Source organism: Otolemur garnettii, unplaced genomic scaffold (assembly GCF_000181295.1).
Source record: "Otolemur garnettii isolate 467f Iridium unplaced genomic scaffold, OtoGar3 scaffold00140, whole genome shotgun sequence".
NCBI classification, from domain to species: domain Eukaryota; kingdom Metazoa; phylum Chordata; class Mammalia; order Primates; family Galagidae; genus Otolemur; species Otolemur garnettii.
Window position 1 is genome coordinate 274,198 of NW_003852535.1, and position 10,784 is coordinate 284,981.

The window sequence follows — 10,784 nt, forward strand, 5'->3', positions numbered from 1 at the left end:
TGGTAAACAGAGTTTTATTGGAACACACCCATTTGTTTACACGCTATCTTTGGCTGCCTTCTCACTACATAGCAGAGTTCGGTAATTGCAGCAGAGACTCATGGCCCACAAAGCCTAAGATATTTACCATGTGGCCCTTTTTGGGGAGAGTTTGTCCACTCCTGGTTGAGTGTGTCAGCTGAGGCACCTATCACAATGACTTATTGTTAGCCTGGAAAGAAGCTTATTTATTTATTTATTTATTTATTTTATTTTTTGAGACGGAGCCTCAAGCTATCCCCCTGGGTAGAGTGCCATGGCATCACGCTTACAGCAACCTCCAACTCCTGGGCTCAAGCGAGTCTCCTGCCTCAGCCTCCCAAGCAGCTGGGACCACAGGCACCCGCCACAACGCCTGGCCATTTTTTGGTTGCAGCCATTATTGTTGTTTGGCGGGCCCAGGCTGGGGATTCGAACCCGCCACCTTAGGTATATGTGGCTGGTGCCCCAGCCGCTTGAGCCACAGGCGCCGAGCCAGAAGCTTCTTATTTAGTTTTGATTTTTCATTCATCCATTCAAAAAATTGTTACATACCTACTATGTATCAGATATCATTTCCACTCAGAAAAGATTCTTGATATTTTCAAAGTTGGAGAGCTCTAGTGTTTTTAGTTAAGATAGTAAGTCATACTAGTTACTGGGATTTTCTACCCCAAACAGCTTCTCACTTTTGTGGGCGGGGGCGGGGAGGGGGGACACAGCGGCCCCTCTATGCTGGACCAAAATTCATCACAGTTGTCGTCTGCACTTTCACATGTATCTCCTGATAATGTTGGGGCCCAAATCTGTCTTCTAGAGAGGATGTCAACAAGGAATTCTGGCCGGTAGGAGGGGAGAGAAAAAGGTGTGTTGGTAAAATCTCCTGCTGTTAGTTAGATCTGGACTCTGCTCAGTCTAGGACTTATGCCTTGACTGGGGGTGTCCTCACTTGCGGAGGTGATACCTGGCTTATGTCATTGGTGAGAAATGCAAATGCTTATTCATTTCAAATCTATGTCCGGAAGAAAATTTCAGCATAATTTTCATTTATCAGCTTCCATAAGCAGTACAAAGTTGAGCCCTCTCCTTAATAAAAGTAACCTTGGTTTCATGTGGACTTACTGGTCTGTGTTTAAATGTGTTCCAGAAACCAAATAAATAAATGTGTTCCAGAAACCCAGGCCTGTCCTAAGTGTTGAGTCCAGGGAATCCTCAACTCTGGGACTCAAGCCTGCATATGTGGACACACAGAAATTACTGAATTCCAGATGCTTTTAAAATTGAATGAGAGAACTAATTAGACTAAATTTCCACCTAGAAAAAAGTCTTTCTTAATAATTAGAGGAAGAGGTGAAAAGGAATGTTAAGAGAAAACATAGAACTTTCACTCATGAGACACTTACAGATGCCAGGAAGCCACCATCCCTCCGCTTACCTCTCTGTTCCCCAGGGAGAGATGCAGCCTATGTCAGTTTGATTCTTAAGGAGCTTTGTGTTTGTTCAGCAATTGTTGGTCTCACTCGGGGACATTTTCACTTTCTATTATAAAAAAAAAAAAGCACACCAAAGACTTTAAACGATCAAAACACCTAGGCCACCAAACCACAGACCCTAGAACAACGAGCTTCAGGGAAAGCACCCGCCATGCGGCCAACTCTCACCCTTCCTCCTGTTCACGGGAGCAGGTCTTCCATACAAATGAATTATTCAGCTAACAAAATTGTATGGGACTTCCACATTTTAAAGCACATTGACCTCTCTGAAGGTCAAATCTTACAAATCTTTCCGCCCTCCTGTGCAAGGATGCTGGGTGTCAGGGCACCTGTCCTTGGCAGCTCAGGGCTGTCAATTTGCACAACAATCGCACTGTGCTGTAACACAGCTATGATGTCAGGGCCCCACCACCACCCCATGCAGGGACATCAGTCTTGCCTGCAATGGCCCCAGAACATGATCTTTTTGTGCTTGTGTTTGGGCCTTTCCTTTTGCTATATCTACTTTTACAGTTGTTTTGGAGCATGTGACCCTCCAGGGATGTGACCTGCTCAGGACAACAGAGGATAAGAGAGTTCCCCAAGGCCTTCGCCGCGAATGGCGGAAAAGCCTAGGTATGGCAGAAAGAGCTTGAAATATGGGGTGCTGCTGTCCTCAGCCCTGAGTGGGGGAGACTGTGGGAGGACTCTGGGGGGAAGGAAGAAGGGCAAAGAAGGGCCCAGGTCAGCTGGCCAGGACCAGGCAAGGACAGAGCAAGCTGCAGATCACCTAAGTATCCCAGACACTCCAGCATTTTGGTCAAAACAATGGCGCCAGTTGGGTGTGGCTGGGCCCAGGGACAGCTCAGGGTGCAGATGCCACACACTCCCCATCCTGGATACCTGGGGTTGCACAGACAGAAGGTAATGGGGACTTCTGGAAGCTGGGCTCCCGTAGATGCGTGGCGGCACTGTCTCTGCCAATGAAACACGGACATAAGGGCCACAGTAGAGTCACCTTTCACATCCTTGTGTCTTTACTTCAGGGACCCAGATCCCAATACCAGCCCCGTGAACACTAGGCCATCAGATGTACACACTCATCGGCGGGCATCTGAATGGAGAAACCCCCTCTTTCTTCCCAACGTGCTACCCTACAACACTCTGAAGCCTGAAGCATGGGGACTCAGGATTGCTGGAATTCTATCAAGGAGACAGAGAAAGCTGGCAACAAGAGTCTGCCGGGAGGAGAACCCTCAGCTTCACACTGAGGCATGAGGGCGCTGGAGCCACACGGTGAGGACACTGGCTGTGTGCTCCCACATCCTGGAGAAAATGACTGAGTCTTGCCTCTGAAGTACCCTTCTGCGCAGAGTGGAGAAAATCGTACCCCTGAGACCTAATACTGTCAACCCATGCAACCAGCAGAATTGGATTAAAATGACACAGCATGACTTCCAAGGTAAGACACAGCAAACACTGCCTTCACCTCCTGGATCACTCATGCTGGGGGAAGTCAGTCGGCATATTGTGAGGTCACTCAAGCAGCCCCATGGGGAGGGCCACACGGCAAGGAACTGAGGCCTCCTGCCCATAGCCAGCACCAATCTGTCAAACATGAGAGCAGCTACCTTGGAAGTGGGCCATTCAGCCCCAGTCAAACCCTCAGGAGAGACTGCAGCCCTGACATCTTGCCTACAACCTCACAAGCAGTCCCTGGCTACAGCCAGTACCCAACTGCTTCTAGATTCCTGAACCTTGGACATTGTGTGAAGATGAAAGTTTACTGTTGGTGTAAGCCATTAAATCTGGTGTAACTTACAACACAGTGGTAGACGATTCATAACCCTGCCCTTCCAGGGATGATTTCATGGCCCTGGAGCTGGCTACACTCGAGTTTAAAAAGCATCTTTGGAAAGCCTGGCATTTGCCCTTTTCTAGTTACCTAAGAGCTTACTGAGACCTACAGACTGTGCACCGCAGAGTGGTGATTAAGGGCTAGGTGGACTTTGAGTACAGCTCTGCGGTTCACTAACTGTGACCTTGGGCAAATTTCTCCATCTATAAAATGGGGGTGATAATAGCAGTACTGACCACATAGAGTCATTGTGAGGATAAGTTAGTGCACACAGCCGGAGCCAGGAGATTTAGTGGCCGCCATGCGGCAGGCAGTGTGCTCGGGGCTGGGGGTGCATCAAGGACCAGAGCAAGCAGAAGTGTATACTCACAGGGCTTATTATTCTGTAGTAAGGGTGCAAGTTCAAGACAGAAGAATGAAGTAGGGGATCTTAGGGCATGAGTGTCAGGAAGGCCACACTGGGAAGGTGGCATTTGAGCAAAGTCTCAAAAAGTGCTGTGGAAGGTACCCCAAGACATCTAGAGGAAGAGGGATCCAGGCATAGAGAATGGCCTGTGCAAAGGCCTCGAGGTTGGAACATCCCCAAGACCCTAGACGACCAGGTAGGAGGCCAGCACAGCTTTCACTGTGTCCACGTGGGAGAAAGCAGCCGCAGAGGCCTGGAAGGCTGTAGGAGGAGAGCTGGTCAAAGCCCTTGAAACAACCTTGGCTTTTATTCTGAGTGACATGAGTAGCCCTTGGAAAGTTCTGGGCAGTGGAATGAGAGCATCTGACCCGCATTTTAACAGGGTTGTCTGGCTCCTGATCTGAGACCAGGCTGCTGGAGGCAGGGAGGCCCTCGCCGGGCAGCTCTTGCAATGCTTCCACTGGGAAAGGGCAGAGGCCAGGACCAGGGTGCCGTGGTGGTGACAACAGTCAGGTCTGGAGTGTGTGTCACAGGTCCAATTGCCCTCATTTGCAAGTGGAGTGAGACAGAGGGGAGTCAGAGATGAGCAACTATTGGTACCAACTTGCCGTCATAAGGAAAGGCCTATGTCAGAGGCCCATGGACATGGGATGGAACTCAGGACAGACACGGTTGCAGATGGGCACAGGAGTCGCCAAGTTCCTGAAGGTATCTGGAGTCATGACAGGTGAAATGGTCTGGTTAGCACTTCTTGCAGGTGACCTAAGAGTGGCCTGCAGCTTCCCTGGGTGTCCTGCTGATCTCACTGATCCCACTGATCCTGTGTAGACCTCAAGCCTCCACCCACATGATACAGCAACAAAGAGCCGGCCAGTGCTGGGGTCATGGGTGAATAAACAGCCTGACGTGGGCCGCTGAGTTTCTGGAAGCCAAACTCATCCCGTGTCTGGCTCCCTGGCACCTGGGTTTCCCAGGCAGCACCCAGGACACACTTTGTAGACAATTCTTAACAGATTTGGAAATCAGAGTTTGGTAAAGGGGGTGGGTGGCTCTGTGAGCTGAGCAGGCACTTAGGCAGAACAATCTGCCCATCTCGGTAACAGAAACACGCAGGGTAAACTTAGATATTAATTTTGTGTATAATGTTCTACTCAGCGAGGCCTCCGGACCAGAAAATTGGGCTAGGCCATGGCTGGTCTTCCCGCTCCAGGTCTGTGACACCCACGTCCAGCAGTGTGGCCTCCAGATAAGATGCTCTGAGCACAGCAGACTGACGTGCATGCTGGCCTTGCTCCTGGAATTGTCCTCCCCGCAAGGTGACAGCAGTGATGCCAAGGCCAGATGGCCTCAGTGACACGAAAGCCTGTGTAGCAACTGTCCTCCCAGCCTGCTTAGCTGGGGAAATCTCCTTTATTAAAAACTAATACCTCTTATACACTCCTGAGAGGAGTTACTGAGAAATAAGCAAGTAAAACTTATGAAAAATACAAAAAAAAAAACCCACTAATCATCTCTGACCCTGCCATGCAGGTCGGCTCCTGCAGAGGGAGGAGTGGGCTTCACCTGTGGCTGAGCACACACAGACAGGCCTGGGAGCCTGTGGGAGGCAGCAACAGCCACAGTCTCACATTTGCTGGGCACCCAAAAGAGGAACCTATAGCCCTGCTCAGAGATGTCCAGACAAGAAACAAATCAAATGGAAGAAAAACCCTCAGCCAATTGATAAGAGGCAGACCCAAGATTTGAACCTTGAGTTCTCCTACAAAATCAGTTTAGGAAGCCCTTCTCCCATCAAGGTAGGACGGTAATAACAATTACATTCAGTTTTCAAATGAGGAAGCTGAGGTGCAGAGAGGGTACATCACCTCCTCAAGGCCACACAGCTATTGAACAGTGGAGTTAGAATTCAAAGGCGGGCAGGGGCCACAGATCTTAGCTTATAACCACCATGCCCCAGCCTCCAAAAAATTAATTTCCTCAATGTCTGGAAAGAAAAGGAGGGGTCAGCTCTGCTCAGCACCATCCAGGGAAGGTACCATGGGGGTAGGCTAGCACCGCAGCTCCACCTTATGCAAGTTCAAGACAGAGTATCTTGGGGTCAGGGCCACATCAAATCACTTGTGTGATGTACATGGAATTCGGATGCCTGAGACCCTTTAGGCCTATGTTCTCAGGTGGGTAGGGTGGACACCAGCGTTTGGAAATCTGGCTACAGTCAGGCTGGGCCAGCAGCTGGCTCTGTTAACCAGTTCCAACTTGAAGCAACCCTGGTGTCCACTGCCTGGCCTCCCTGCCCTGGCCCTGGGCTCACTGCTGGTTCTGTCACTAGTTTTTCCACATGCCGTCTTCCTGGCTTCTCTGCTCACTTGCTGGGGACAGGCAAGGTTTCCTCCCTTTGGCAAATAGAGCAGACTCCCCACACCCAGCCCCACAACAGCCCCAGAAAAGGGCTGACTTGGGGCAGGGAGGTGGTAACTCTCACCCAAATCCTCAAGTGGGTGCCCCACACTTTGATGCTGCACCCACACATCTAATCACATGCTTCTTGGGCTTCAGAGCCCTCATGAGACAGAAACCACAGAGTCATTTAATTTAACAGGGCAAGTTTAATGTCAAGATTAACTCTACTAGAAGAATACTGTTTTAAAAGAGTTTTACAGAAGCCCTGGGCTTGAGGGAAGAAAACACTCCAGAGGAGGTTCCCTCTCTGAGCTTGGAATACATCTCGCGGGAAAGGCCTGGCAAGGCCCCCTGGATGACATTTTCTGGGTTGCTGGAGTCAGAGTCCGCGCACACACATGCAAGCAGGAGACAGCTCTAAGGAGGGCAGATGGGCCGAGGCTGCTGGAGCTGAAAGGTGATCCCTGATAACTGGTGCACCCTGTATATACCATGTCAACTCTATTTAGCAAGAATAAGTACAGTCGTAGTCACAGGGAGCTGGAAGACATCCTGGTAAGTGTCACATACTAATTTGGGCAGTGGAGCAGCTTGGGCTCACAATACAAAGAAACTCTGTTCCCAAAGGGCTATTAAAGGACACTGAATGGAGAAATCAATCTCTGCTGGTAAAAAGGCAGTTGGTGTAACTCCCCTTAGGACAAGAGGAAAGAAAAGAGCACCCTTAGTTACTGGACACCTGCTAGGTGCCAGATCCTTTCCATTTCACAGAAGAGTAAACTGAGGCTCCTAGACGGTGGAGCTGCGCCGCTTGCCTCCCTTCCATGGTACTGGCTGAATATGCTCTTTACAGCCCCCCGGGGCTTCCTCTGGGGATGGTCCCTTAGAAGAGTCCCGGCAGCAGGCGGTAGGGCACCGCGGCAATATAGCGCTCCCAGTCCTTGCCATACTTGCTGGCACAGCGGTGCTCGTCCCGCAGGCAGCGGTGGATTAGCAGGATGGCCATGTAGATGATGTAGAAGTAGGGCAAGAGGTGGCCGCCCCCGCAGGCCAGGCAGTAGGCCAAGCTGCCCATCAGGTCGCCGGTGTAGTTGAAGTGGCGGGCCAGGCCCCAAAAGCCCGACACCAGGAGCTTGCTGTGGTGCTTCTGGCCATCAGCAGACACGTACGAGCACTCAATGGCCTTGGGCTTCCTGCCCCAGATGAGGCAGCGGCCATCTGTGCGCCGAAACAGGTCCTTCTGGTGGTTGGCCATGCGGAAGATGTAGTAGCCCAGCAGGCCCAGCAGCAGGACGCCCGTGGCATGTGCAGGAGAGAGCTGCACGGGGTGGTAGACCAAGTACAGACCCTGGGGGCCAAGAGGGACGGCGTCACACGGTGCCTCCTGGGAGAGCAGGCAGGTGCCCAGATGCCCGGGACAAAGCCTGGCCCTGCCTCTGAGACACCGTGCCTCGGCTTCCTCTTCTGTAAAAGCACCTACTCCAACAGTTACTGTGGGTCTCCAAAGACTAAACCCACCTGCCTGTCTACCTCTGTATGTGTACACACACACATTCACATCCTATGTAGGGAAAATATAAAATACGCAACATAATAAAACTTGAACGTGATGGTCAGTTTTGAGTGCCAACGTGGTGAGGTCACTATACTCAGATGTCTGGTCAAACACTATTTGTAAGGAAGGTATTTTTAGAGGAGAGAACACCGAATCAGCAGACTAAATCAGCCCTCTGCAAGGTGGGTGGGCCTCGTCCAGTCACCTGACGGCCTTAAAAGACCAACTTCCCCTAAAGCAGAGGGAATTCTGCCATAGCAGGCCTCCCACACCGGCGGCACCAGCATTTCCCTGTGCCCACAGGCTGTCCTGAAGAGTCTGAACTTGCCAGGCAGGTTCTTTCTCTTACACACACGCACAGATTCTACTTCTCTTTTGGCTTCATTCCAAAACCCTATTACATATATATTATAATATAGAAAAAAATGCGTACATACACATGACATGCACACGGAGGCTAAAACAAGGGCTGGCACACAGCAAGAGCTACATAAATGAGATCTGCTGTTAGATTCACAGGCCTGGGCAGTTCACAGAGCCCGAGGGCCTGCAGTGGCCAGGCTGGGAAATGAGCACCAACAGTTGGCATGAGCGTGAGGCTAGAACACGGGGCTCTTCCCCTTGGCTGGGCACACTGCTGGAAGCGTCCTGTTCCTCCAGGGCCCTCACACAGGAGGTGAGCTCCCCATCCTCAGCCTGCACCACCGTCATCCACAGACTCGCTATGACACCTAGTACTTCACTGGCCATGACCCAAATGCTGACAGAGCCTTTCCACACGGTTCTCTCCAATCCTGACTGACTCCATTGTGCTGCCCACTAAGCCAGTGCCCTGGGGTGTGCCCTTTCTGGGTCAGCCTCCACACTGCTGGAGGCAGCAGGTGGCATCTGTTAGGGTTCCCAAGCATCTGCCTCGCATGGGCACCCAGTACACCCCTGGATCAAAACAGAGCTGCTCCCAGGTGGGCTACAAACCCTAGCCCATGGCCTGTGTCTACTGGGTCACCTGAGGACTGAATTGCAGAGGCTCCCCCTAGACCAGACCCACCTTCTGAAGGGCTCCCCACCTGCCTTGCCCCCTCCTCACCTGTAGCGTGTACAGGTATGGCAGCCAGACACAGTCTCCCCAGCCCAGGTACCACCCAAAGTGGTCATGGCAGATGTCCATGGTTTTCAGATACCAGGTCTCATTCCAGAAGAAGTCCAGCACATAGATGGCCTGTAAGACAGGGGCAGCCACTGACCAACCCTGCTCTCCTGGATCACAGACAGGACCTTCCTGCCATGCCCAGGACATGGGAGGGCCAAGGGTAGTGGGGAGTACAGGAGTCTTTATCCTTACTCCCCCAAGCCTATGGCCCTGGGGGTTACATCCAGGCCAAGCTCTTGGTGCCTGGAATGGAGTCTGCAGAAGAAAGGGGTGCATTCATCCCCATCCCACCTACCCTCTTGTCCTTGCCACCCCAGAGGTGTCCAGGGCCTTCTTCACCACATAGGGCCCTTCCACCCAGCTCTCCTCTCAGCTCCCTGGGGGCCTTCTGAACACACCTGATCTCTGCCACCCTCCACCCCTGCTCAGCACATGTGTGCAGGGCCTTGCTGCTTTCAAGATAAAGATTCCCTAAGGCCCACAGAGCCCAGCCGATGCAGCCCTATCCATCTCCAACCCCACCTGGCTCTGGGCTCTGAACATGCTCTGCTTAGGACTTAGGACATTCCTCAGTCTCCCTCCACAGGGACTCTGCATGCGCCATTCCTTCCACCTAGAGCACCCCCTCCTGCCTCCATAGTACCAGGTCAATGCCTACTCATTCCAGATCCCACCCGAGTGCTATCCCCATGGAAGGCCTTCCCAGGCCAGGTGGCTTTTGGATTTTCTCAGGGCCCAGCAAGCGCCAGCAGGTACCTGCAGGACGTTGACCAACACCATGGAGTTGGTCACATGGCCGTAGAGCTCCTGCTGCTTAGCCGCAAAGGACAGGTTGATGAGTGTCCAGGCGACAATCCCGGGACGGCCGTTGAAAAACAGCTTGAAGTCAAACCACTTCCCAATTCGGGGGTTAAACTCAATGCCCATCATGTAGTTGTAAAAGAAATTCCCTGTGAATTTGCTAAAAATATAAATCGAAGATATATTCAGTGGGTAAGCACTTCTCACAGCACATACACGCTCAGCAAGGCCTGGGGTCCCGACAGCTTGTGTGAGCCACCAGGACCCACGTGGCTGGCTCCCCAACACCCTAATTTTTTCTCACTTTCAGTGGTCAGTAGAGATATCCTTAGCCAGATGTGAGCCCTGAGGATGCCACTCTACTCTGGGGAAGGAGGGAGACTTCGGGTGCCGCACGTGGCACGGGGAGCTAGAGAACTGGCTCTGTGGGCTAAACATTTCTGCTAGAGCCCACACACGTGGTATGAAGTAGACTTGGGGCATCTGGGCCCCTCCTGGCCCCCCGTGATGTTATAAATTATGCCAAAGTAGAGAATGAAGAAAAGCATCCCGTCCAAAGCCACATGCTTGCTGTACACACATAGGGATTTCTGGGTTAGAAAATCCTATTTTCAAGTCCAGTTCCTTCAGTTAGGCTAAAGAGACAGAAGCAAAACACGTGGTCTAAAACTGATGTGATCACAAGGGGTGATCACGAGGCTCCCACAGCCATGGGGAGAAGGCCAGCCTCATTATTTATAACATACGAGCTAGAAAGTATCATCCTCCGAAGACATTTCCCAAGAGCCTAGGTGTAAAAGAGGAAATATACTTTGTTTTGGGTCTTCTGGACTAAATTGCAAGCTCCACTGCCTACAACTATCTATAAGAAAACCACCAAACATCAGTGGGTGGATTGATGGATGGACAGAAGGGTAAGTAGGTGGACAGGTAGATGGGAAAACGGGTGGGTAGATGAGTGGGTTGATGGATGGATGAGAGGGTGAGCGTGCAGATGGATGAATGGATGGGGAGATGGATGGATGGATGGATGGATGGATGGATGGGATAGGATGAGTGGGTAGATGGAGAGATGAGAGGGTGGGTGTGCAGATGGATGAATGAATGGGATAGGATGAGTGGGT

The 10,784-nt window shown here is 51.5% G+C and overlaps 1 protein-coding gene across 3 annotated transcripts in view; it reads right to left on the reverse strand.

Annotated features, from left to right (window-relative positions):
- Positions 1-6,340: 6,340 nt before the first annotated feature.
- DHCR7 (7-dehydrocholesterol reductase) overlaps positions 6,341-10,784 on the reverse strand; it is a 16,336-nt gene continuing 11,892 nt past the window's right edge. For 2 of the 3 annotated variants that reach the window (XM_023518474.1, XM_012810719.2), the window contains exons 7-9: positions 9,616-9,820; positions 8,797-8,928; positions 6,977-7,502 (exon numbers count right to left, since the gene is read on the reverse strand). In XM_023518474.1, the coding sequence (XP_023374242.1) occupies positions 7,038-7,502; positions 8,797-8,928; positions 9,616-9,820 (802 nt within the window). In that variant the 3' untranslated portion in view covers positions 6,977-7,037. Of the gene's footprint in view, positions 7,503-8,796; positions 8,929-9,615; positions 9,821-10,784 lie in introns of all 3 variants that reach the window. The other variant, XM_003798576.3, reaches the window with a different exon arrangement.